The sequence below is a fragment of the Diadema antillarum genome, unplaced genomic scaffold (assembly GCF_040938485.1).
Source record: "Diadema antillarum isolate AM-2024a unplaced genomic scaffold, OU_Dant_1.0 scf00000171, whole genome shotgun sequence".
NCBI classification, from domain to species: domain Eukaryota; kingdom Metazoa; phylum Echinodermata; class Echinoidea; order Diadematoida; family Diadematidae; genus Diadema; species Diadema antillarum.
In genome coordinates this window covers 46,049-72,782 of record NW_027271060.1, presented here as the reverse complement: position 1 = coordinate 72,782, position 26,734 = coordinate 46,049, and the positions used below count along the sequence as shown (strand labels likewise).

Genomic DNA, 26,734 nt, shown 5'->3' with positions numbered 1-26,734 from the left:
AGAAACCTCTTATGAAATATGAAAGAGCATGTAATTTTAAGAAGGGTTCAACGTTTATTTGATGAAAATTGGTTTTCAAATGGCTGAGATATCCAAAAATGTGATAATTATAAAAGGCGACATGCCACAACTCTATTAGGATCTCTTTGTTTCACCTTGTTTTTGGATATCTCAGCCATTTCAAAACCGATTTTCATCAAATAAACTTTTGATACCCCATGGAATTGCATGCTCTTTGAAATCTCATAGAGTGGTTTCTGAATATCTTGCAAAACATTAAAAGCTAAATCCTCACCTCAACCAGAACTGTACACACCCTTTAAAAGTACTGCCTCATTTTATCTTACCACTGCCCAACCCCCCACCCGTACATTTTTTGGTGGTTCTGCTCTACACCCGGCAGGAGGCGGAGAAGAAGTACAAGGACCTGGAGACACTGAAGAGCTCTCTCCAGCAGGAGGAGGCCAAGGTGAGGCGGATGCGGTCCGAGTCCCTCAGTGTGGAGTCCCTCCAGAGGGAGTACAACGCCCTGCAGGAGAAACACACCCGCATGGACAAGGAGTACCACAAGGTGGAGGAGGAACTCAAGGGAATCAAGGGTCAACAAAGGTCAGTCACGGGGTCAAAGGTCACACTGGTAACGACATAGAGAAGACCATGGGTAATATTTATAGGAGTTATCTCTTGTGTGTCTTCACATGATTGCGCCTGTCAAAACTGTATAACAGAGCTATTGAGCACTGGACATAACTTAATTTATGCATTGGTCAGTTTGACCTTTGGTAGATGGTTTCTTGTAATTTGGAGATGCCTTCCAAGTAACTTTGAATAGCTTGTGTTTGCCCTCCATGATAGAGTTTGAAGACTTCTCTCCTGCATGTAAGTGTGCTGAACATTTTCTTTTATCTTATGCACCCATATGTCCACAAAAAAAAAAGTCATATGGATTTCTTTCTTCTTTTTCCCTAAGAAGCAGTAGATTCTGATTGGAATATCTGAGATAATCTTTTAGTAGTTGCTTGCCAGGTAGTTAACAGTGGTCAGTTTGCATTTAAGTGATGTATGTTGCAATTAAGCGATGTATGTGTGTCTGCAGTCATACATTGGATGCAAGAATAAAGAGGTTCTGGCTTTGACGCTATTTGTCATTTTTGTTTCTTGGACCAGGACTTTCCAGTTGAACCACACCAACATGCAAGGCCAGCTGTCGGAGGCCCGGGACCAGTACCAGTCCCTGGAAATGGAGAGGGCCAAGCTAGAGCACAGGTGTGAGGTAAGTAGAACTCTGCCCAGTGCTGTACCTCTCTTAGGAGGGTGTGGTATGTGCAGAGGTCCAAACATAACTCTGAATTCTATCTAGGCTTATTTCGTGTCGGAGCAGGTGGAGCTGTCGTCTTTCAAAGGAAACAAAAAAACAAAAACAAATGAACGAACATTACCGAAGAACAAATTATTCCTTCTTTTATGATCTATGACACAGGAAATGTGCTGTTTAACCTTTTTATGCCTCCGCAACGAAGTGGCCGGAGGCATTATGTTTTCGGGTCGTCCGTCCGTCCGTCCGTCCGTACGTACGTACGTCTGTCCGTACGTCCGTCCGTACGTCCATCCGTCCCGTTTTGTTTTTGTCGATATCTCAAGAACCGTGTGGTGGTTTTACATCAAACTTGGTATGAGGGTATATCCTTGGGGGATAATACTTTGTGTGGATTTTAGGGTCACAGGGTCAAAGGTCAAAGGTCACAGGTTATTTTGTGAAAAAAAAATTGAAATTTCATGTTTTTCTCTATATCTCGCAAATGGTTCAAGGTATCTTCATGGAACTTAGTATATATGCTTGTTCCAAAGGGCAGTGATTATCTAGGGAAGTTGGGGTCATGGGTCAAAGGTCATGGGTCAAAGGTCAGGGTCAACTCCTCAAAATATCACTACTTTCCATAAAATGCAATATGCCTGAAGGTTTTTTTTTTTTTTTTAAACTTGATGTATGGCATGTATTACCCAATATATAGTTTTGGGGAAGTTTCTTGCCAAAAGGTCAAAGGTCAAAAGGTAAAAGGTCAAGTGAAAGTGCTAAATTGCACTTTTTCCTCTATATCTCAAAAGTAACTCAAGGTATCATCATGAAACTTACATATTTATGCATGTTCAACCTAACAGTGATTCTCTTTGGAACTGTGAGGTCAAAGGTCAAAGGCCAGGTTTAGATAATGCTATTTTCCCATTTGATACTGAAATTATACTTTTTCTCAATACCTTGAAAATTACTCAATGCATAAACTTATAAAAGGGTAAAAAGTCAAGTAAAAATCATCAGTTCCCCAAATACTTGCACTCTGACATTTTAATCATTCATCCAATTGAACCTAGTTCTAGGAAAGTGAACATTCAGCACATTTGTGTCAAACCTGTCATTTTAATATTTTGCCAATTGTGTGAACTGTCATCACACGTTGTCAAGACATTGTACTATAGACCTATTAGGAGAACCATGCATTATGGCGGAGGCATATCAGTAGCGGTAGCGATATATCTAGTTTAGTATACATATGTGGCACTCCAGAGCCATCTCCCACAGCACATACTAGTGCCCAAGCTTTTTGAATTGATATGACAGAGTAAAAAACAGAAAAGACACAAACAAACAACAAAACAATTTTTTTTTTTTTAGTGGTAGCTTTCACAATGTACTTTCAAAATTACACATGCTGTTATTTTTGGGCACAATTCATGGCATAATGCTAGGATACAGCATGCTCACTTAAAATACTTAAAGGGCAAAATGATTTTATGAGGACAGTAATTTGTTTTCCGTTATGTCTTACACTTTTCTATTCCCTCTTATGTATCAAGTGTGCAGCGACCTTGTGTAAAGGATGATGTGCGATGTAAGAATGGTTGCATCAATACAAGATATGAGCCTGATTGGAAGTCAGGTGTGACAAAATTAAGTGAGCAAACAAAGCATGATGCTTCAAAAAAAAATTGAGATTATATTCTGAGTTTGAGAAACTCTTTTATCCCTCCTGTGCTCCCCAGATGCTGAACACACTGAATGCAAACCTAGAGGAGGAGAACCGTAAACTGATGGAGCAGCTCAGCCAGCTGATGGCTCAGAACTCTGAACTCCTTGTCAACACTCTGGAGACCAAGGAGCTACACCACGAGGAGCAGCGACAACTGGAGTAGGCAACAGTTTTCTCTCTTCCTTTCCAAGCCTCTCAAAAAACAAAATAGTCTTGTGATATTTGATATACACTCACAAACTAAGAGAAGTGTTTGATGTTCTAAATAACTGTGCATTCTCAGCAACATGAAATGACAACTCCCATGCAAAATTATAGCCACATCGTGGAGGTAGTAATAATTCTAGATAAAGATTGACACTCTGATCTGAATGAGACTAAAAGATAGCTTGAGCACTCAGAGGAAGTTTTAAGTTAATGTGTAGAAGGCAGCCTGAAGATAACTGGAGAAGATTGTACCAAAGGTAATCCTTCAACAGTTTGTGGTATACGTGACTTTAAAGTGTTGACTGATAAGAGGTGACACAGATTGGTTGACACTGCTAATGTCTTGCGAGGCCTGTTTCAATCTTTCATGAGGATCATATCACCATTTTTCATTTGTATGAGTGTACTTAAGATGATTGATCATTAGGGTTCTGAGACTGTAGTGGTATCAATAAATATACAAAAGCCTTTCCATTCCACATTCCTTCTAGTCCTGAATGCAGTTTCTGTTCACATGGGGAAATTATTAATTGAAGCTTTCCCCTGTAAATGTCTTATTGTCGATCAGAGACCAGCTGCACAACATGCGCCGACAGAAGGAGAAACTGGAGAATAAGATCATGGAGCAATACAAGAGCTACACATCTCCAACAAAGAAGTAAGGCTTCCATCAGTTGTACAAGTAAATTGTAGTCAGTGAAGTGTTATATCTCTGATATCAAAGTGGGTTTTTTTTAATTTTTTTTTAAATACTTTTTTGACTGCATATGGAAACTTTCCTTTCAAACGTAGATGCATACAAAAATGCTGAATTAGAGGGATGGTATATTTTTTTTTAATGAGATGGAGATTCTGGTTTAACTTTTTCTGAGATAATTAGAAACCACTTACATAAAATATTAAAGAGCATACAATTCTACAAGAAATTGAAAGATTATTGATAAAAATGGGCATATGTTTGTTTGTTATTTTTCATTTCTTCCTGTCACTTGACAACTGTGGCTTTATTGTGTTTGTCACAGATCCAGAGGTGGCCTCAACTTCAAGTTCATGAAGAAAATCTACAAGGTATGTGATATTGATACTGATGCACTTTAAATCTGATAAAGAAATAAATGTCTCTTTTTTTTCTGTTCATTTTTTGTAAGCCTATGATAGATTGCAATGCAGCAGTTGCGACTCAGATTATGTTTTTACTTGAGGTGAAACAACTGTTTCATGCATCAGATCAATCTTTTAGATCAATTTTGTAATGAAATAAATTGTAATGATTTGTTTGTTTTTAGGGTTTGAATTCAGCAGAACATTTTTTCCATTCACAAGGTTCATTATCTGTATGACATTGCTATTAAAGTCAAAGGTGGGAAAGGAGTCCTAAACTGATATTTAATGCAAGTATGGGTAGACTACAGTTTGTTCATGAATAGAAAACTAGATGACAATGAAATATGGTGGGAGGTGATGAATGAGTGATGAAAAATGACAAGATATGAAATGATATGTAAAACTGCTAACGATTGCAAAGTTCACTGATATTTAAAAAAAAATACAGAATCAAAATTATTCATGAATTAATGTGACAGAGCGGGAAGACGAGAGAGAGGGAGAAGGAGAAAGAAAGGAGAAGAAATCTGGATGCCGACAACCATCTCGACGTCGCCCAGGACAGCCTCGGCGATGCCTCGTCTATCGGCTCCGGGATCGACTCCCTCGACGGATCGGTTGTCATGGAATCACACAGGAAATTAGGTTAGTGCTCGCCTCTCACTGTCTCTGCCTATTTTTTTTATTTGAAACAGGCTTTGTGGTTTTAAGTTACAATTTGACTTTGGCAGAAATTTTTGTAGTTTGGAGAATCTTGACTGAATATGGTTGTATGAGTTTGGGTTATTTCTACTTTTTCTTTGTTATAACAAAAATACTTTTTACTGCATCAAATACATTACAGGTATGCTGATATCATTTGCAGACAAGCAGTCATTAATCCACTCAAGACACGATTTGTTTGTTTTGTTTTATTCTTTGATGCAAGATTATATCTACAGCAAATCTTTTCATGCAGTAATTCAGCTTTGCCTAACAGCACTAAAAACTTGCACACTTTTATTTACCTTGTGTTTGTTTTTGTGTTTGCCCTTTATTCACTTTATGATATGTTGGTATTCCTTGTGTGTAATTCCCTATGTTTTAAGAATAAATTTCTTTAAAACCTGCCTTGAGCTTTAAAGTAAGATACAATATTGACCACTGAAGAAATGTAATATTGTCATTATTATTATTATTGCTATTATCATTATTTTTATTATCATTATTATTATTATTATTATTATTATTATTATTATTATTATTATTATTATTATTATTATTATTATTGTTATTGTCATTATTATTATTATTATTATTATTATTGTTGTTGTTATTGTCATTATTACTATTATTATTATTATTATTATTATTATTATTATTATTATTATTATTATTATTATTATTATTATTATTGTTATTATTATTATTGTCATTATTATTACTATTATCAAATGATGAATGTAGACAGAGGAAGAAGGTTTACCTCCAAACCCACTTATTCCAGCTGTAGTATGGTAAATTGCCACTTGGTCTGATCCCAGTTTGTCTAATGCCCATTTGGTCTCATCTAACATGGTCTAATCCTGTTAATACCAAATGGGTTCAGCGGTATTGGTGCAAGACGATTTTGAAATTAGACCAACTGGTATTAGACCAAGTGACTATATTTAAAACCTGTAGCACTTAGGGCTGTTTCACTAAGCGCTATAAAGTTCAATTCAACTAATGTTAGGGACAATTTTGGAATTAATCAGTCCTCAGAAGTTAGACACTGTTTCACTAAGCCATTTAGGAACAACATCTTGCACCCACCTTGCCACATTCTAGAATACATCTTGAATGTCTTATGTATGTATCCCAACGAGATCTTATCTGAATCTGTTCCAACTTTGGGCTCAATGTTTGGCATGATATAGTTCCCATGTTAGTGAACCAGGGCCCTGATGTCACATAAACTTAGAGAGGGAGAGAGGGAGAGAGATACCCATTTAAAGTGATAATCCACAGTCCCCTGCATGGTGGGGGGTAATATCGTAATGGAGGCCAGACCTGTCATGCCACATGACTCTCTTTACTACAGACGACAGGCGGTCAAGCCTGGACAGTAACAGCTCGGTTGTGAGGAGGAAGCGGGACGGCTTCTCCTCCTCGGCAGCCAATAGGCAGTCCATGCCCTCCCATGTCATGGAGGCACACTCCGACTCTGTGCCCAAAGGTTGGTGGTCAGAAAGGTTGTGGGTCGTGGGTCAGATTCCCCAGTGCGCAGTTCACTTGGGACGAAATGACCACGGCGTATCTCTGTCTTTGGTGTTGCTGTCTTGTGTCGTAGAATATTCCTGTTGTTATCACCTCCACCTTCCTCTCATTTTTTCTTCTCTTTTCTTCCCTTAATTTCCTTCTTGTTGCTTTCACTTTTGTCTCTTACTTCCTCATATCTCTTGCCCCTCTTTTTTCTTTTCCAACTTTTTTTTTTCATTGGTAGATGTGTCCCTGTCTTGTTCTGTGTGAATTTATTACCAGAGACCAGCCAGAGTTGTCATCATCATCATCATCTTAGTTTTCCCTGCTTTCTGTGAATGCCCTGGCCTCAGAGTTGTACAAATGTATTTAAGACCCTGTAATGTGGGGAGACTGTGTAATGGGAGGGTTGTCCCATTTGAATCGATTGTCATGTGCTGCCCATCTGGGGCACATTTGGAAACTACGACCAGCACAGGCCTGCTGTAACAGAATTGCCCATCAGTGAATATGTGCACCTAAGTGTATGCTTAATAGTAGCATTTGACTCTAGTCAAGATCCTCTTGCTGAGTGTGTGCTGAGTATAGAGCTTTACACAATTTGTTTTTGGATTTCTGGATATATCGGAGTTGGGCCAACATTTGCAACACACAGTCCCCCCATGCTACAGGATGTTTAACTGCAAGTCGTTTGACAGCTATTTGGATGAATTGGAATAGACTCTCAAGTCTTATTGGAACAATGAGACATGAAATGATACAGGATTTAAGATACTTAACCTATGTATGTTATGTCATACCCGTTAGAGATTGCAAATTCCTTTTATTTTTGTATGCTATGTGTTATATAAGGGAGACTTTGAATGTTTTTTTCCATTGTGGATAAGTCTCATTTCTATCATGAAATTACGTCAAAGCTGAGATTGATTTGCATATTGCTTGAAAAAAAAAATAGATAAAGAATATATGTGTGTTTTTTGTTGATAGTTGCATGCATTGGGAGAAATTCTTAAGTGAAAGTGTTGGGTTCTTGTGCACTTTGGGAGTTAGTATTCATGAAGCTTTTGATTTTGTTAGATGTTGAGGTTTATTATGTTTATATTTTGCTATGGTTGTTCGGCAATGGCCTGTGAATATACCCATGTGTATTCTGCTTCAAGTTCAAAATTGTCATATATATTTTTTTTAGTCATGTGGACAGTTTTATGTAAAACATTGTTAATCAAGTGCCTTGCTTAGCACAAATTCTTTTACGTTTGCCTTCAAAAATTGATTTTTGTTCTTATTTCCACCCGTCTCCCTAAATGTCACAAAACATGTCATTCCCACCCATGAATTCCTGTCATAAACACTGGTCATTACTCAACACATCCACTGCACCTTTACCTTACCTCACCATCCTTGGAATCCTCTGATAATTTTTTGATTTCACATCTAAACATTTAACCTGCACTTTGTGCTTGATGTATTGCAATATTATCAATTTGATTTTGGTGATTATATATTCCACTATGTTCCGAAATGAAAATCTGTTACGAAATGTTATTGCAACCAATATATTTAACCCTCCCTCTGTTTACGGCCATTCACTGGGCTTGTGTTTTATGCACTACATTGTACTTTACCCATAAACCACAAACCTCAATATTTGAACAACCTAAACTTTACTCCCTTATGATTTGATCAAATTTTGAATTCAATTCTCTTTCTTTGGCATGACCCTACAACCATCATTACTTACATTGTATTTGCACTTTTTCCATAAATGAAATTCACATGATGGCACTGCCTGGGTCTCAATTTGACACATTAAATGTGGTCTGATCCCTGTGCTGTTGAACAATGGCCAAACCGATAAACCGTTGTCCCTTCTCCTACCCATTTACTCATACGTACAACATTCTTTTTGCCATCGGTGCTCTCCACTTCACACTTTTCCCCCTCACTGGCTCTTCACCATGCGCTTCACTTGAAAACACTCTGACTCCTTCTGTCTACCACCTCCGCTTACCTCCACCTGTTGCTGGCTCATTCCTGCATTACCCCACCCCCGTTCCACCCGTTTCCAATCTCCCATACTACATGCTACACACCCTCCACTGCTCCCAATCGCGTCCTGCCCGCCCCCCCCTCTTCACCCCTCCCATCGCCTCCCCCAACCTACCTCCATTCCGCTTCACAAACCTCCTCTCCCCATCCACCACCCACCACCCCCACCCCCTCCCCCCTCATGTGGACGATGCAATGCTGGATCCAGGAGCGTTCAGTATGTCGAGTGAGGACCTGCGCATGTCACGCGACTCCCTGGACAAGGGCATAGCGCCCAGTGTCAGCACTCCTATGTTGCATGCCGACACGCAGTCACAGGACAGCTCCGACCGAGGTAACAATATCTACTCTCTCTCTTTATATCATCTCTTTCTCTCCCTCTCTATCTCTTTTGCTTCCTTTGACACCTGTCAACCATCCCTGCTGTCAAGCTACACTAATGCATTTTTTAGTTATGGTGTTGATTTGCTGCCTTACCGATCTTGTGTTACCCTCATGTGTTTTCAAGCCTGTTTGATGAACAGACATGCTTTATTTGCTGCACTAACTCTCAGCATTTGTTTGATCATTTCTATTAAAACTTGCAGTCTCACTGACAGCCATGCTGTTGATTCATTCAGTCCAGTGAAGAACAATGGGAAAATATCATGGTGTCAAGAAACCGCTGTGGTGCATGATTTGCTACAGTATTGAATACATGGTAGAAGAATTGCCACATTTTCACTCACAAAATATCCACATGTGGATACTCTTTTGTTGATGGATACCACGCATGATTAAGAAAGAGAAAAGTGCCACCAACTGTCACAGTATGCCTTGGTGACTCACAATAGAAAAGGTAGCTTTTGCATTGCTTTTTCATCCCCAAATTTCATTATCAATATAGAAAGGAATAAGATACAGCAAACAATTTTTGGTGCATGCCGTGTCAGACAAAGGAAACCATTCAAATTGATTGAATTGAATCAACAGCAGTATTTGTAGCATTGACTGTATAAGCTAACCCCTCTTTTCAACCAACTTACACTTTTTATGCTTTGTGCTTTTGTGTACTTCTGTGACACATTATTGTTATCTTTAATGCCGTTGTTGCTTTTGCATTTGTTCTAATCAAATTCACCCTCATCCCCCACACCCAGCTTGCAAATGACTCATTTCCATGGACTGTAATCTATAGAAACCCTTTTCTTTCCCCCTCAACAGCTCCAGTCTCCAATATGTACCCGTTGAGGACGGACTTATTTTGCTACAACATGCATTTCCCATAGACACCTGCCCGAGTATATTTGGGACTCATCCTCAATGGGTTCATATACAAATGTATATGGAGGGATTCCTGTAAGAATTCTACCGTTGTGATTGTGAAAAGACTGGTGTGGTTCACTTCTGGTCCTATTTGAACACAGGGGATCATGGCCATAGCTCTGTTTTCTATACAGTTCTAGGCAGACCATAAAGCCCCTGCCTGATTTTTTTTTTCTCTTTCAGACAGCCAATCATTGACCATCACATGTTATTGGTCAGTCGCTCATCCAGTGACTGATATAAACTGGAAACCCTTGTAGCGTCTTCCCTCCATGTAATGCCTCAACCACAGTCAGTGTTCCCGGAATCTCAGATGTCTGTGTTACCAGGCTATCTGGCATTAGGCAGGCAATTTCACACTGTTGCCATGACAACAGTGTTTAATCTTTCACCCACCAGACACCAGTTGACCCTGTATCTTGTATCATTCAGAATTATGCAGTGAATTCAGACATTTCTTCACCTACTTCCTCAAAAAGAAAAAGAAAAAGAAATGAAAAAAATAATAATAAATAAAGTCAACCTTGCCTAAGTCGAATCTACTTGGACTGAAGAAACAGCTTCGACTTTGAAAAAATGTGACTTTAGAGGGATTAGAATCAATAGAATATAACGAGAAGAGGACTTGAAAAGACCTTTGACTTAGGCAGTTATCCGACTCGTGCAAGGTTGACTTAAGCAAGGCTTCCTGTACAGTCAAGCCTGTATAGCAACCACCCAAGGGAGACAAAAAACAGTTGTTGTTATAGACAGGGTCTTTAACATGGCTTTTCTCTTGGGGGAATTATTTTTTGTAGCCATATACGGCTGGTGGCCACTGTAAACAGGTGGCCACTAAGACAGGTTTGACTGTATACGATTGCATAGGTGATATTTTGGCACTCAACTCATCAATGGATATCATACAGATGGGTTGAGATTGTTGTGTGTATGATTTGGAGATTGATGAACCACTACATTTACATCATGCTTATCTTGTGTGGCTGCCTCCAAAGATGAGTGTTTTTTCATGTGCCAGTTGAAAGATGAATGAACACATAAAAGTTTAATTGACATGTGGACAGCCTCAGCATTCAGAAACCCATTTTCGTGTAGAATAGTGTGCAGTTCAGAATGAGCCAAGCTGGCTATTTTTCACCCTCTGTCTAATTCACCTGTAGAAATTTGAAAAAAAAACCCCAGAAGTTGAATTTCATACTGCAGCGTGTGGTAGTGAATTGCTCATGGGGCAAAATTTAGCAGTAGCAAGTCAGAGTAAACGTTGATTAGCATTCAGCAGACAGTGTGATTCAATATTTGTCGCATATGTTTCTCTTATGTGAATTTCAAGTTCATTGTTTGTGTCTATATATGTTACCTTCATGTGGTATTTTTGAATTGTCAAATACATGTTTGTTTGTCTGTTTTGTGTGTTTGTGTGTGTGCGCAACTATGCTTGTATTGTGTTTTTCTTCTGTTTTTGTTGCGTTTGTTTTTTGTCACATGAACTGACTGTGATGGTCCCTAGAACTGAACAGACGAGAGAAGAGAGGAACCATGGCTATCACCATGGATACATTTACCATGAGATCCTTGTTATGTATCGTCTTTTGTGTTCCTTGTCATTTCTCGTGGTGTCATCCTCGTATCTCTCTATCTTTCTTTGTTGTTTCTTTCCTGTCTTCCGTTCCCCGACCCCTCCTCTTCCCCTTCACACCCCCCATCACCTTGGATCGACAGGGCAGCGGCGGAGTAGTAACCTGTACTCTGTGGAGGAGAGCCCTCCTTCCAGCGTTTCTCCTTCAACTATCTCCAACAGTTTCAGCTACTCTGGTATGCCTTCCGTAAATGCCCACTCAGACTTGTAATCACCCATCGCCGTCAATCTCTTTTGTTTTGTTTCATTTTTTCAATATCCTTTTTGTTTAGTTCTTCTTTTTGGCCCTTCTCATCTCCACCTCGTGTTGATATCTTTCTGTTTCCCTTTTATTTTCTTGTCTACTGAGTATTTTTCATTTCCAGCATACTTTGTTTTGTTTCAATCATTAGTTTTTGTGTGTGCCTCCACATTTTGTTTCAGCTAGCTCACATAGTATATTTTCTGTACACTCTTATGTTGCCATAAATGTGTCTTTATGTGATGGAAACAGAAACCATGGCATTTGTGGCTGCTCATGACAGTGCTTCAGTTAATGTAACAATGCTTGCCTTTGTGACAAATACAAGATTTTTTTGGTCAGGTTAGGAAGGTGATTTTTTTTTTCTAAGTGCTGACAAATGCATCTCATCCATACACAAGAAAGTGTTGGGCATGTGTTAAGTGCTGGACTGTTTCATTCCATCATAACCAAATGCTGACCAGGGCACCATTTTATCAACTGAGAGTTATCATCAATTGTGAAATCATTGATAACTTTTATTCACTTACAATCCATTATAAGTTTGGATGAAACGTGGTCCTGGGCAGATTGTTAGAAGACAAAACTAGATTCTTTTGTGTCATGAAGCTAGTTTTGATATTTAAGACCGCATAGAAGATTAGCACAGTAGCATTGTAGAAGTGAATCAATTCACAAGAGTGATACACATGCAATTTGTCAAAAAAAGGCAGGATTTTATGTCATAAATCGGAGCAACAAGATACCTGCTGTGTTTTGTGGGTTTACACAGCCAAAATCCAAACTGTCCTTTCTGGACCAAAGAATGTGTTTTCTTTATAAAGTTGAATTACCTAACACATTGCCTCTGAAGCACTTTTCAATGTTTACACACTAATGCCATGGTTTCTGTCAAATGTATTTCTTTTTCTTCTTTTCTTTTTTCCCCTTTATCATGTCACGTGAATTCTGCCCAAGCAGATGGAAGCAAGTTACAACGAATCAATAGAATGACATAAATTATGAGCTGGTGTATTATAGTATTATTATGACTGTGGTTGCTTGCACAGAGCACCCCGTTGAAGTTACAATAAAAAGTGAGCGCATCTTGAGTGATTCAAGCATTTTTAGTTGTTGTTGCTGTGGATTTTTTTCACACATCGTTGGAGAGAAAGTTATAACTTGCTTCCTGATACTTACGGGGTAGCATTTTGACTGTTTAGCATGTGTGCATGCGTGTGTGTGCATGATGTGCTTGCTTTGCTACTTTGGTCTTGTCTTGTTTAGAATGGCATGGTGTGCACATATATCGCTCTTTTGCATGGTCTTGCTTTGCCTTCTCCTTTTTTTTTTTTTTAGACGCTAGTTTTTGTTCTCGGTGTGTGCGTGTCATCATGTGGACAAGTCAACTATGAGGTTGTTGTGTCATTCGCTACACGGTATCGCTGGCAATTTATTGAAGCTCTTCAGCGTCGAGTTTGATAGTACTCTGTCAATTTTTGTTTTGCAGATGATTTTTTGTTTGCTTTCGATTGATATGCTGTGTTGATTTCCACAATGATGCTAACTTCACATTGCCACATCAGATATTGGGGAGTTGTGGAAGATCCCAAGAAATATCGACAGATTTTACGGCTGTTACTTTGAAATTATGAGTTGTTTTCAACACTTTCTTTTCACAGCTTGATTCTGTTTATTGTATATCTCTCTCATTTGTCATGTTTATTTGTCATTTACTTTTAACATCTTTAAATTTTATTTTGATGTCTCTATTTCTGTAACCAGGTCTTACTCAGTCATATTATGTCATATGATATGTGTCGAACAATCATTCTGTTTGATCCTTGGAGGATCAAATTCCTAAAGGAATTGTTATCATTTAGTTCTTCTGTATTTGTCTGATTATGATATTAATGATTCAATTTTATACCATTCAAATACGTTTACCGTTTAGTTTATGTCTTTGCTTTGTCATAATTTAGTTGCTGCACAGATATTTGCTTGAAGTAGAAATATCAAAAAATCTTATATGCAAATCTTCTCCATGTTATTAATCTAAAATCAGAAAGCATGATTATGAGGGAACCAGAAATATGTCAGAGTATATATTTTGCCTGTAAACATGGAAGAAAAATACATTATGCTTCATTATGATAATATCACCTCATACAAAAATGCATCATGGACTTTGATACAAATGAAGTACGGGAGATGTTTGTGCAGCAGCTTCAGTCTTCTTTCTAACCTGCAACTAACCAATTAATTTTCATTTCTTTCACTACTAATCCAACACACTGCCCCTCGATATTAATGACTCTATCTCTAAATACATCATACCTTAATTGCTCAAAAAAAAAAAATGAATAAACTTCTGCTTGAAATGGATATATTCTGAAAATCTAAAATAATCATTCTCCTCATTGTACACGCTTAAACCTCGCACAAAATGAAATCAATCTTCTGGCCTGTCACCTTCAAATTAAATGAATGGCAACATTCTTGCACAATGCAAATCTCTTGAATACAAATCCACATTTCCCTGCCCCCATCACCAAACCGATTCCCAACACCCGCAGAATCAGAGACGCGGAGATATGGCCTTCGCACGTCAGTCAGTAGTGGTGCCCTGAACACCAGCTGCAACCAATCGCCATCCACGTCTGCGATGACGTTGCCCAGCAACGGGCGCCCACTCCACACGTCAACACCGAACTCCTCCGCCCAGAGCAAATCGTCTCCGCCCAAGACGCCAAAGTCCCCAAGATCTCCCACAAATGGCAGTGGTAATGATCACTGATGTAACAGTTTGGTGAAATCAGATGGGCTAAAATTAAAAGAAAAATATATATTTATATAAATCTGTATGTTTCAGATATTTTCAGGGAAGATGCTCTTAAATGAAAGTGACAGCACACCTTTAGTTTCAGCCTGGTCATTCACATATTTCATAATTTAGTCTTGAACATGACTTATACTGTCTCCTAACTCAATTACTTCTAACCATTTTTTTTTTCCTGTTTACTTACATTGTGGAGCTACAGGTAAGTTGTAGCTCCGTGCTTACATGAAAGATTATGGCTAGTGTGTAGAAGATTTGACAGGTTGCTTTTGGCAGTAATACTCTTTTTATTCATGCCATAATGCAATGCCTATCTTTTATGTTTCATCTTTCCATGAGCAGTTTTAACACACAAATTTTCTATAGCCTTGAGAACTTGATTCTTTTGAGTAAATTATTTTGTTTGCTTTAATTTGTGATTATGCAATGCTGCATGTCATGATTGTGTTGTATGATGTACAATCTAAAACTGTTTCTTGCATATAACTTTTGACTGTGGGGTATGTCTGATGAATCTTGTTCACTTTTCACCATTACTGTTGATATCTGAAAAGTAATACTATTTGTGATCTGGTGTGTGAGTTGACTTTTAATTGTTACAATCTTTTTGATTTGATCACTGCAGTGACTAACAATGACTGATTAACAACACTTTAAGCTTAAATTTGTGAATTTGTTTTACATTTGGCTACCTTTCCAATATTTCCAGATAAAACGAAGTAAAGGAAGTAATGAATAAAAACTACTTATTGATTACATTACCATAATTCCTTTTGTTTTCACCAATTATGGTCACCAAAAAGAAACTTTTAAAGAAAGCATAACTAGACAGATTTTTTTTAATGTGTATAGAGAGAGATTTGAAAGTAACAGAAATGACATATATGAAAAAGTTATGACATCATTTTCTTCATGATTTCCTGATAGCATTCAGATTCATTGTCCAGGAAAGATGACTGATGGTAATTCCTTCATTCACATCCAAAAAATAGATATCAAAGCTTAGCTTTTTTGTTAGAACGACAGTTCGTCTTCATTTCACAAAGATGACTTGTGAGAGACACATGGTAACCCAAATGAAAGCACACACACCAACATTCAAACTGTCACAAATTTTGTAGTTATCGTAAAATTTTCTCAATTCATTGCTTTGGCTTTGGTATCACTCATTTTACTATAATCAACTCTGAAGAAAGTTTAAAGAAAGTTTACTTCTCCTAATTTATTTTTTATTGTGAAGCACTGTGCTGTAAGAAAAATGCACACACACACACAAAAAAATGATATATAGTCCTACTTGAATTTGAAAGAGATCATTGATGAGTAATGCTATTTCCAGAGCAGATGTCATGTTGGTTAATCAGGAATCATGTCTGATAGATCATAATGTGATTGCCTCTCAACCAGAAATAACCGACGAGGACATTGCCAGCCACTACGTGAAGAATCCCAACCGCGGCGAGAAGATGCGTCAGCGTTCGGGGGCCGTGGGCATGCTCTCCCGCATCAAGAGCCGCTCCCGTGAGATCCTAACCGACCTCCGGGCCGGGTCCCTGGAGAACCTCAACGAGATCTCCCGTGATGCCGACGGAAACGTTGTAAAAGTAGGTACCAAGCGCAAAGGCAAGAGCAAGCTTTCTAAGCTTGCAAAGTGAATCTTAGAATGGTAATGGTGTGACAAAGATAGAAGACCAGAAAATATGCAGTACCTCAATCAACTAGTGTTTAAGCTAGTAGGGAAGTATAGATATGTCTTTGAGACAGGCTAGGAAGTATGCTGCATTAGGAGGAGTCGGACATTGCCTCAGACTGGAGGTTGAAGGGAAAAGTGGAAAGGAGAATGAAGGATGAAGGCCCTGGCAGTAATGAACAAATCGGGAGGTCATCCGTATGCGATGAAACGGGTGCTAGCAATTCACCCATAGGTGCCAATTGGATATGGGCAGGGAGCAGATTGGAAAAGTGCAGTAATCTTCTTGGCTGGACTGTAGCAGGTGCATCTAATTTGAATGACTGAAATCAATTAATAGTCTCTTTTTTAAATCTTTTTAGGAGAGTGACAAACTTGGCTGCAGTGCTCTCCTTCTGTTAATAACTTTGCTCTGCACTTAACACTGACTTAACCTGTCACACAGTTCATGTGTTTATTCCAGATGTAAATATGTATATTTGCTGTGGATTAAACTTGTGTGTGCAGTGAAATTTTATAGTGAGCTGCCTATGAAGTTAGTTTTACTTCACTTCTTTTTATCAATATAATGTTCTGTCTAGTTTTGAACTTTGATATTAGTCTTGATATTCATTTAAAATGTTCCATACCTAAGTCCTTGGGTAAGAAATGAGTCAATGTTAAAATAGTGGTAGTAAACCCAGAGATGGTTCTGAAGGTACAAGTCAAGATTTCATTCCTGTATTATAGATAAGGATTTCAAAACACTTTGTCACATACACAAAAAGCATTCCATACTCAAACCAGACAGAAAGATTGGGGTTTCAGTCGCTGTGACGGCACAGACTACAGGCCAATGTGTTACCAATGACTAGTTTGTGCTGGTATTTTTCATTTTGAAAGGACTTTGATGTGACTTATTAAAAATTGTCTAAAGCACCCTAAAGTCAATGTACTCTGGTCTGCTAGGTAGACTTTTATATATTTTCTGTATTGGGTTTGGCCATGTTTGCACAGACGATACCATGATATCAGAGCAATGCCCCCAACCTTTTTTTAAAGCATGCTGCATGGTACTTGTGACTTTGTCCATGTGTGGTAGCATTTATCCTTTAAAAAAAAATCCATGTTCATGATAATTTTGAAATGTTCCTACCCTTGTTTGCTGTGATGTTTGTGCATATCAATGGAGCATGGTGAATATTGAGCATTTGATGCCTTGTTTGCTTGCTTAAAACACCTCCCCAAGTTACACCAGTATAATTTACCTGCATCTTGATGATAATGGCCTGCCATTTGATGCATGTTGTGGTAGCTCCAAAAGATCCCATGCCATTGAGCAAAGACCTCTTGGCTGTCGAGATGAATCATACGACAAAATTGGTCAGATTTTTACGTTGTGGAGTTATGACCTCACTGAATTTTAATTGAACTCCTACACCAGCTAATCACTTTGTCATTAGTAGGTGGAAAGACTTGAAAGAATAGTAATCTAAATATGATTGCAACTACTGCTTCATTAGTTGATTACACTCAAGACGTCTTTTTAATTTTATTTTTATTTTTATTTTTTTGCCATGGGTACTTAGAATTAAATAAGTATGACATATTTACTGAGCCTTTTTTTTTTGTAGCCCATGTTTTCATTTTATCTAGCAAATAATACGGCTGTGAAACACCTTTCATACTCATTCGGTATTGATGTTTTAGAGTCATTTTGTCTTTTTAACCTCAGGACATGCTGTAGTCTACTTTTAGCTCATTCAGTTCATCTATTTTGATATTCTAGCAAACACAGTTCACTTGCTCTGCCATAAACCTCTAGTTGTATTGGTTCTATCCACAACTCAGTTTCTGTGTGCAAATTTCAAAGCCGTCTTGTTCCATGGAGATGTCTTCATAAATGTTGATCTAATGACATGTTTTCATGCTCATTGTTTTTAAATATCTCGGGAAATGGGGGAGATAAAGATTAAAACTGGTGGTTACAAGCTTTACCAATATCTAAGAGAAAAACTGAAATCTGTTTAGGCTCCAATTGCAACTGTTGAATCTTTTGATACCTCAAGACATGATGAGCAGAAATTGATAGATTAGTAATCAAATGATTTAAAAAGAAATACTACAACATTTTTATTAAAGGCAGATGAAGATAACAAAAATGTCAAGTGATTCTTTTGAGCAAGATTGTAAAAAAAAAGTCTTTTCAACATGTTTTATTGTTAAGTGTTTATCATATGCAGAGCAAGTGGTTATCAGTTTACATACTGCCAATATAACGTAGAGAAATTTTCATTTAGTGTAATCACTAAAATCTGAAATCACCAAATACAATCATCATTATGTTGGAGCAACCACTGTAGATCGTCACAGATGAGTACTCTACATTGATGTGCGTACTGAAAGGGGCAGTAATGTGCAGTCAACTGCAGCGTAAAGAGGATTATAGATCTTGTTGAACTGTTATCACTTTAATAATATTGACAAACATTCCATGTGTGTTGTTCGTTTTTAAATTGATGAGATATGTATGCAATTTTAAATGAATGTATTGATTTTATGAGGAGTGGATATCTAACTATTCTTACCTTTACATTTCATGTTGAGGTAGTTTGAAAGTGAACCCATATTTTTTGTTTTTACTATTTTTAATGTTGGTTGCATTGAAAATGCGTACGATCGTTAAATGATATTACTTTTGAGAAGTTATTATGAGGGAATTGGCATTTTAAATGTCTACACTTATAATTTATGCATTTAATATTTTTCGTTCAATTTTGCCAATCTTCCAGTGCTTCACCTGCCAAATTTGTACTAGAGATAGATAATACATCCAGAGTAAATGATATGCTGGACAACTCCATTGTACATGTATATTTAGTGTCAAAAATAATTGTAAATAGTGTAAATACATCATTTTGTACTGGACTTTTACTTATTTAGTGTATTTTGATACTACATTTTAATGTTTATAGCAATGTAGAGGAATGTTTGGATTTTGTAAATATGTATAGAAATTTTTGATTGATTCCCTAGTTACTGTATTGTGATATGAGGGTGATACAGCAATGCATGTAAATGCCCCTTTCCATACTTGATGTTGTAAATGGCTGAATGCTCTTGCAAGTCATACGTTATAAATCAGAGTATCACATAAGGACAGGCATCTTTTCCTGTTTTACAAAGTCCCTGGAAAGTTGTTCATCCTTTGGATTGTGTACCCAGTTCCAGAGTACTGTGCATAGTACATTGCATCTTGTCGTAAAGTTGGTTTATTTTCATTTTTAGTCTAGAGAGTGAGTACTGTATACGCCATATAGTCAGGCGCTATTTGCGAATTTTAAAATGCACAAAAATATTAACTCTGATCCCGGCATAATAGCAACCAGCATGTTTACATTTCTTCATCCATTGTTATACCAGAAATGCCATCTGTTGCTGTGTTTGCAGTATTTGTACTGTTTCCCCCCCCCCCCCCCCTCCCCAAAAAAAAACAAAAAAAAAAAAAAACTGTTTTTGCCAAATTGTATTACTTCACCCGTACGTCTATGGCATAAAAGGTACAAATACTGTTTTTCTGCAAAAACATGTCTTTTAGCCCTCAGAATACTATAATGCTGTTTGCGATTTTTGGCATCCCTGCAGTACTCCACAATTGCGAATTTAACCACTCATTAAATCATGAGGAAGTCCTGATTAACACACACACACACAAAATTAGACTCGCTATATACGGCGTATACAGTACCTCATGGCCATATGCAACCCCGATTCTGCAAATTTGTTTTGCCTCATCCACCTCATATAGGACTCAACTTGGAGGTTATCTCTATCGTTCAAGTGTTTTGGTTGATTTTCTTTTTGTTGCTGTTTTTTTCCTCACATTGACTGCAGTGATGTGCTACTTACCCTTGTGTATTAACCCTGGCCCTGCCAATCCCATTGATGTGATTTGTGATATATGCAAGTAAATGTCAGCCAATAAAAGGGCACCCTGACAGAATCAAACACTTCCCACTTGTGATGTCTCGTGTCGATGTGAATTTGAGTTGCCTGATTGCCTTTTCTCTCTCTCTTTAATTCTTTATTTTTGTGTGTGAAACTGCTTGCCCCTTTACTCACTCTGTTGCATGCATATCTGTGTACTTTGTGTGGCTCGTGGCGTATCTGTCATTTTACGTTTGTCTTGTATGTGAATTTGTCTGTTTTTTCGTTCTTCACTTTCTTCGCTCGTTTCTGCCACTCTGCCTGTTGTCTGCTGTCATTCGGTGTCCACGTAAAAGATTAATTCCGTGTGGTGCATGCCTGCATTGTGTCTTCATATTCCATTGACCAGCACGAAGACTGATTGACAGCTCACCTATCTCTATTGTGTCATTTCTACACAATACTCACAACAGACCAACAAACACTAGATAGCCAATGTGATCTCAGAATCATTTAGGAGACAGCGGCCCGAAGTCGCAAAGGTGGTACAATCTTTGACCATGGTTTAAACCATGGACAAATGTATGGGGCGCCAAGTGTTCCTTGCCCTGTTTCGGTATGAAATCAGTTAATTCGTCAGAAATGATCATTTCGTTGACGAAATGATTATTTTGTAATGAAATAGGCCGTGCGACACTTGGCGCCCCATACAAAACTACAGTCTTGGACAAAGATTGTACCACCTTCGTGAATTCGGGCCATTATGTCTGACATGCATATCACCATGCTCTTTACAGGTTCATGTAGAAAATTCATTCTGTACACTTTATTTCAAAATTTATGTATTCCTTGCTACTGGGTTTAACAAAAATGGTTTTTGAATATTATTCTGCAAAGATATGTCCAAGTTCATACTTTGAAATAAAAAGTGACAATACCCAGTGAAACAAATGAAGGTAAATTAGAAGTGATGCTTGAATGAAAATTTTAGCCATGCTTGAGATAATTACTGAAGTACGAAATTTTACGATGCCTTGTGATATTAAAGTGATTTTCAATCATATATCAGTACTGTGATTGCTGTATTCATCTAAGCATCCAAAGTAAATTTAAGTAGTGACACTTTGGAGCATTGTATGCTGTACAAGAAACAAGGACAAACAAACAAACAAACAAAAAGATCAGGTTTGAGTTTCTTCAGTTTGTCCCCCTCTACAAATGAAAATTTGTTAAGATTGCAACTGCTGATCTGTAAATTAAATTGATTTGTTTGTTAATTTACAGATCAGCAGTTGCGATCTTAACAAATTTTCACTTGTAGAGGGAGACAAACTGAAGAAACTCAAACCTGAGCCTTCCCCCCTCTGAATAATATCTTTCTTTCATTTATCCTAAACAAAAAGATATTTTTCATCTCATTATTACAAAAGGTCTGATCCATTTCATGATATATGTGGTATAAGAAGCTGATGAATAGATGATTTACAGGATGCTTCACAGCTATCCACATGACTCATATAGAATGTGTGTGACAATCCCCAATAATGGTACAATTTTGTATTGGTACTGTGCAGAAGCTTCACTGAAACATACAGACACAGATGCTGTAAAAGTCTCCACACCTTTGTTGTCTAATCATCTGTTGATGATACATTTATAACCCCTTCTCCCATTGACTGGGGAAAAAGGGGGAGAAGATGATAAAGAGAGATCATTTCAGCTGGAAAAAGAATAACACAAACAATCACCTACATACATTCATTTACTTTCTAACATGTGATCTCGCTGAGACATCGCTTCTTATCTGTGATGAAATTAGAGCGCCCTCAATCTTCTTCATAGGTGGTAACTCTCTTGCACACTAATTTGCCCCAACTCTTTGTTGATAGCAAGTGTGCTTCTTTAATTTTCTCTGGGTTTACTGTGTATGTGATTGTCTGATCAACAGATCAACCAGTTGTAGTATTTAATGCTTGTGGTTGTCAATTTCGCAATTTCTTTCTTGTAACGTAACACTAGCCCTCTAATGCTACCCTTGTAGTTCTGCTCAGTGTACATTTTTGGTGCTATGTGCTCATTAAAATGGACATGATTTTGTCTCATGTACAAGTATTGATGATGTTCTTTCACATTTCATTCATTTAGATTTCTTTTGGTGTGGAAAATATGCAAAGAGGATAGGTTAAGGGGATGTTCATGTGATTTATATACTGTACAGTAATTCCCACAACCTAAATAATAAAACAAGAAAATACAGCATAATTGAGTAGCCTCCACCTAATGTATTAGTTGCTTAATAAAGAGAGACTTTTTCTACTGTACAGTAGTGGCTTGTAGACTTAAATAAAGGACAAAGTGTGACCAAAGGCTAATGTGAAGTAAAATATACAAAGTTGGAGGGGGGTTGGCCAAGTCACGTCGCATTGATTATTCTTCTTGACCTCACCTTTGACCTTTCTTGCCTGCATGGTGTCTTGCATCAATCTCAACCTCATTTCCTTTAGTGTATTTGGCTGTGGAATCTTTTGCATGCATGCAGTCCAATGTGCATTTATCTCTCTGTATCCCAAATCCACTCTTTGCCGTAGATTAGACGAGTTTGATGTGTGCACTTGTGTATGTATACTAGCAGTTAACCATTGTGTCATGTCTAATATAGTACGATGTTGCATCCTTCGATACCATACATGAGGTAGAATTTGCTAGAATCCGAGAAATTATTGTCATACCATTTCACAGCAGATTGATCGTGTTGCATGGAATGAAATATCTTGATTTATTGTAATTCCTCGATTTTCTTGTATCGTAATTGTTATGTTGATGTAGGGTTGTAATGTTTCATCTGTGTCTCTTTCATTTCTCCCCAAATTTTTTTGTGGCTAGGGTTTTGATATAAGTGAGTAATAAGATTTAAATCGGATTGCTCTGTAGAAGCTCACTCATCTATAGAAGAGATGGTAGTGCATGTTATCCAGGCACAATAGAGCTGACATATCATCGTCTTGTCATGTATGGATAGAATGCAAGTAAGTGCAAGTAAGTAGTTTTGATATGGGCAGGTTTTGCAACATCCAATCATAGACTTGCATTAGATTCTGTAGACACTGTAACATGAACTCTAACCTTCGTCAAAATGTGGTGAAACATTCATTGCATTTTCTTCACTTTTAAACAGACTGACTTCAAAGATTGAGTGTCTGGATTTGGCTGTAGAATGTCCATTCTTGTAGTTGAAGTAGGATTTGAAATGACTCGTTTCCACTTATTATGATTTTTTGATATATTGTGTAATCTTTTATTTCGTGTGAACTATGATGACTGAAGCATGTCGCATATCGGCTTGCTTGCATGAAAATGGAATGTGGGAAAAAGAGAATGCTTGCGAGGTCTGCATGATAGCAAAATGACACTGCAAGCTAGGCCAAGCCCACCAACGTACCTACAGCACCTCCTCTACCATTTTGTTCCTTCTATGCAGCATCCGCCTCAAACTGAGGCCGAAGCCGCCGCCGCCGCCATTGCCACCCAGAGGTCCTTTGGCTCCCAAGACTCAATCGAAGTCACAGTCGCCCCCGAAACCGAGAGTGCTCCCGACGTAAGCAAACGCACGGTGAAGGACGTGGAATTTGAAATGCTCGACGATGAGGAGGACCACATTGTTACGGTGAAATCTCCTCGCAAGGAGAGGCAGTCGATGCTCGGGAAGGGGTCCTCTGGACTTGCGTCATCAGCCTACACCCCGAGACCATATTCCAAACAACTTTCCCGAGAGGACAGCAAGGTACCATCCGTCCCTTCATATGCCATCCCTCAGAAGGCTGGACAGAAAGTCATTAAGCCAAAGGCGCAATATCCCGACGGGGCCCCCGTCACTGCCAAGACAGCCCCGCTAGAAAACGTGGCCAAGGACGTGAGCAAGTCCACCGAACAACTAGGGCCCAGGGGCAAGGACTTGCTCACCAAGGAAAACCTTGCAAATCTTGAGGCGAGACTTCGTCTAGCAAACATCGGAGGCTCACCAGACTCGAGCCCGTCAAATGTCCGCAGGTCGCCAGGAAAGACCGGTGGTGGTGGTACCGTTGGTGCTGGTGGTAGTGGTGCTGGAATAGGTGGTGGAGAAGGAAAGGTGTCCAGTAGGAAACCACCTGTCCCACTGCCCAAATCAAGGCCTGTTTCAGCCACAGATAAAACACTGAAATCTAAGCCAGACTCCAGCAACAAGCCAGATGAAAAGGACAAAGATCCCGCCAAAGCCAAGAACTCTGTGTGGTATGAGTATGGGTGTGTTTAAAACTAAGATGGTTGTAAATGGTCATGACTTGTTATAAGCCTGCCAGAAATGTTCAAATGCATGTTGCTCTTGATGGAGCTGAAGCGAAGGCCAAATGAGTTTCGTGTGTCCGTGTGAACTGTGGAGTAGGCCTGGTGATCTGTGATCCATTTGGTATGCCATAGACTTTAGCCTTCCAGTCTCACTTATCCTATGAGTGAAACAAAGTATGACTGTGACATGATGTACATGCAGCTTTCAGCAGACAAAATTATCAGAACTATGTGACCGTCATAGTCATTTAATTTCTTGTAATCCCAGTGGATTTGTGTCACATATTATGCAGAGACACACAGACAACCATGCACACACAAAGACCAAAGAATGTCATCTTGGTTGGGGATGTTATCATTTGCTCGAAAATCATGGAAACAGATGTTCTCTGGATATCAATAGGACCTAATTATTGAGACTGAACCTCTCATGGTGATGTAAATGTCTTCTTTGTTTGTGTGGCAGAATTTGTATTGCTAAGTGAAGGGCACCTTATGGAAAGAGTATGTTTTGAGTGAGGAAACAAAAGAGTTGTTCACTGCCATTGATACTGACTTTAAAATTTTAGAAATACACATTAAAGAAACTTGGGAAAACCATCGCAATGCCACAGAAGACAGCGGTGCACAATTTAATAAAATTCAAGTGCGGATGTGTATGAAGATGCACAGCTACCATTCTCCAATCCCAGATATCCCCAAAGATGAAAAGTCCACATTTAACCCCTACCGATATCTACTGGAATACCACCTGCAATGTTCATAATTTTCACACAGACACTGTAGGATAATACAAGACTTTAAATAAACAAGACCAAATTCGTGCACTCGACATTCCAGAGAATGACATCATTCTTGTATGCCTTTATTGTTGATGTGAGCTCATTTGTATGCTATCATGACAGAGAATCTATCCTGGCTTTTAGGAGCATTGATGCTTTGTGCACAAAGTTAAAGGTGAATCTGAAGGTCAATAGTGTTATTAGCCAATCAGAAGAATGGGCCTTGTGACATAAAGGGAAGGTCAAAGGGGGGGGGGGGATGGGGGGGGGTGGGGGTTGACAGACATCCATACAGCCAAACATGGACCAATGATAACCTCCAGTATTTTTTTTTTTTTTTAGTCCTGGGTAAGTTAATAACATTGCCTAATCACAATTATGCAAATGGACCATTTAACCTGTCACAGAAGACATGAAATTGAAGTTTACACAGAAAAAAAAAAATGACTGTGAAGTCTTTCTCTTACTTTTATTTGCCAAACCATAGTGCATGCTTAAGCTAAAATTTGTCACACTCAACAGTGGTATGATGGCAGTAATTCCATAGTGTAGCTCCCACTGGCTCCAGATGCCATGATAGTTTGTGGACGTCGTCTCAGTGTGTGATACTATAGAACACGAGTATACACAGATGAAGTAGAAACTCACTGGCTTTATAACCTTACAGTGATGAATGAGCATTCCACATAAAATACAATGCACAATTGGGTTGCAATGTGTGTGTGTGTGTGTGGGGGGGGGGGGGGGGGCGGTGGTGGGGAGAGGTAGGAACAACAAGCCATGTTGGCACCAGAGGATTTTGTTCTCGGATCACAGCAGTTCAGATTTAACTGCATAAGGCTTCACTCTTATGTTACACTGCCAATTCTATGGAAAATAATCAACATTTTTCAAAGATTCAAGTTAGTTTTTGATCATTTTGTAATGATTGGCTTCCAAATGACATGAGCACAAACGTGACAGAGAGTTGTGTGTACGTTTTCTTTTGTTATTCAAAGTTTATATTTATTAATAGCTCACCAGTGATTGGAGTACAAATATGAACAAACCGCAATTCATGGGATTGTTTTTGTTTTAATGGTTGTTATTTCTTGTGATGAAGAAAATATTATATGGAATTGCTATTCATTCCAGACATGCTGTGATGTGACTGACTTTTAGTGTTTTTTGTTGAATGGGCTTTCACATGTACTTAATGTCCCTCACACACTTCAAGGGAATTTATACTTCAGAAGGTCTCGTTGGAAGATTCATTTGACTGTCTACACATTTTGTTTTTTAAGACATGGTGAAGATAGGCTTTGACATTTTTGATAGAGACTTTACAATTGCGCTCCAGAATTGGTTTTAAAATAGACAGATATGAATTGAAGCAAGAGTATGTACGCAAGGAAATATACAGCGTCTGTTCCTATGCATGATTGTTT

At 38.3% G+C, this 26,734-nt stretch overlaps 1 protein-coding gene across 1 annotated transcript in view; it reads left to right on the top strand.

Moving 5' to 3' along the window:
• Positions 1 to 25,329, top strand: part of LOC139722774 (girdin-like) — a 107,714-nt gene extending 82,385 nt beyond the window's left edge. Inside the window, exons 17-30 of the mRNA XM_071634060.1 lie at positions 404 to 609; positions 1,168 to 1,273; positions 3,040 to 3,185; positions 3,802 to 3,891; positions 4,256 to 4,301; positions 4,817 to 4,982; positions 6,400 to 6,534; positions 8,815 to 8,940; positions 11,631 to 11,723; positions 14,344 to 14,550; positions 16,014 to 16,223; positions 17,638 to 17,679; positions 19,881 to 19,891; positions 23,681 to 25,329. Of these exons, the coding sequence (XP_071490161.1) occupies positions 404 to 609; positions 1,168 to 1,273; positions 3,040 to 3,185; positions 3,802 to 3,891; positions 4,256 to 4,301; positions 4,817 to 4,982; positions 6,400 to 6,534; positions 8,815 to 8,940; positions 11,631 to 11,723; positions 14,344 to 14,550; positions 16,014 to 16,223; positions 17,638 to 17,679; positions 19,881 to 19,891; positions 23,681 to 24,493 (2,397 nt within the window). The 3' untranslated portion in view covers positions 24,494 to 25,329. The remainder of the gene's footprint in view (positions 1 to 403; positions 610 to 1,167; positions 1,274 to 3,039; positions 3,186 to 3,801; positions 3,892 to 4,255; positions 4,302 to 4,816; positions 4,983 to 6,399; positions 6,535 to 8,814; positions 8,941 to 11,630; positions 11,724 to 14,343; positions 14,551 to 16,013; positions 16,224 to 17,637; positions 17,680 to 19,880; positions 19,892 to 23,680) is intronic.
• The last annotated feature ends 1,405 nt before the right edge of the window (positions 25,330 to 26,734 follow it).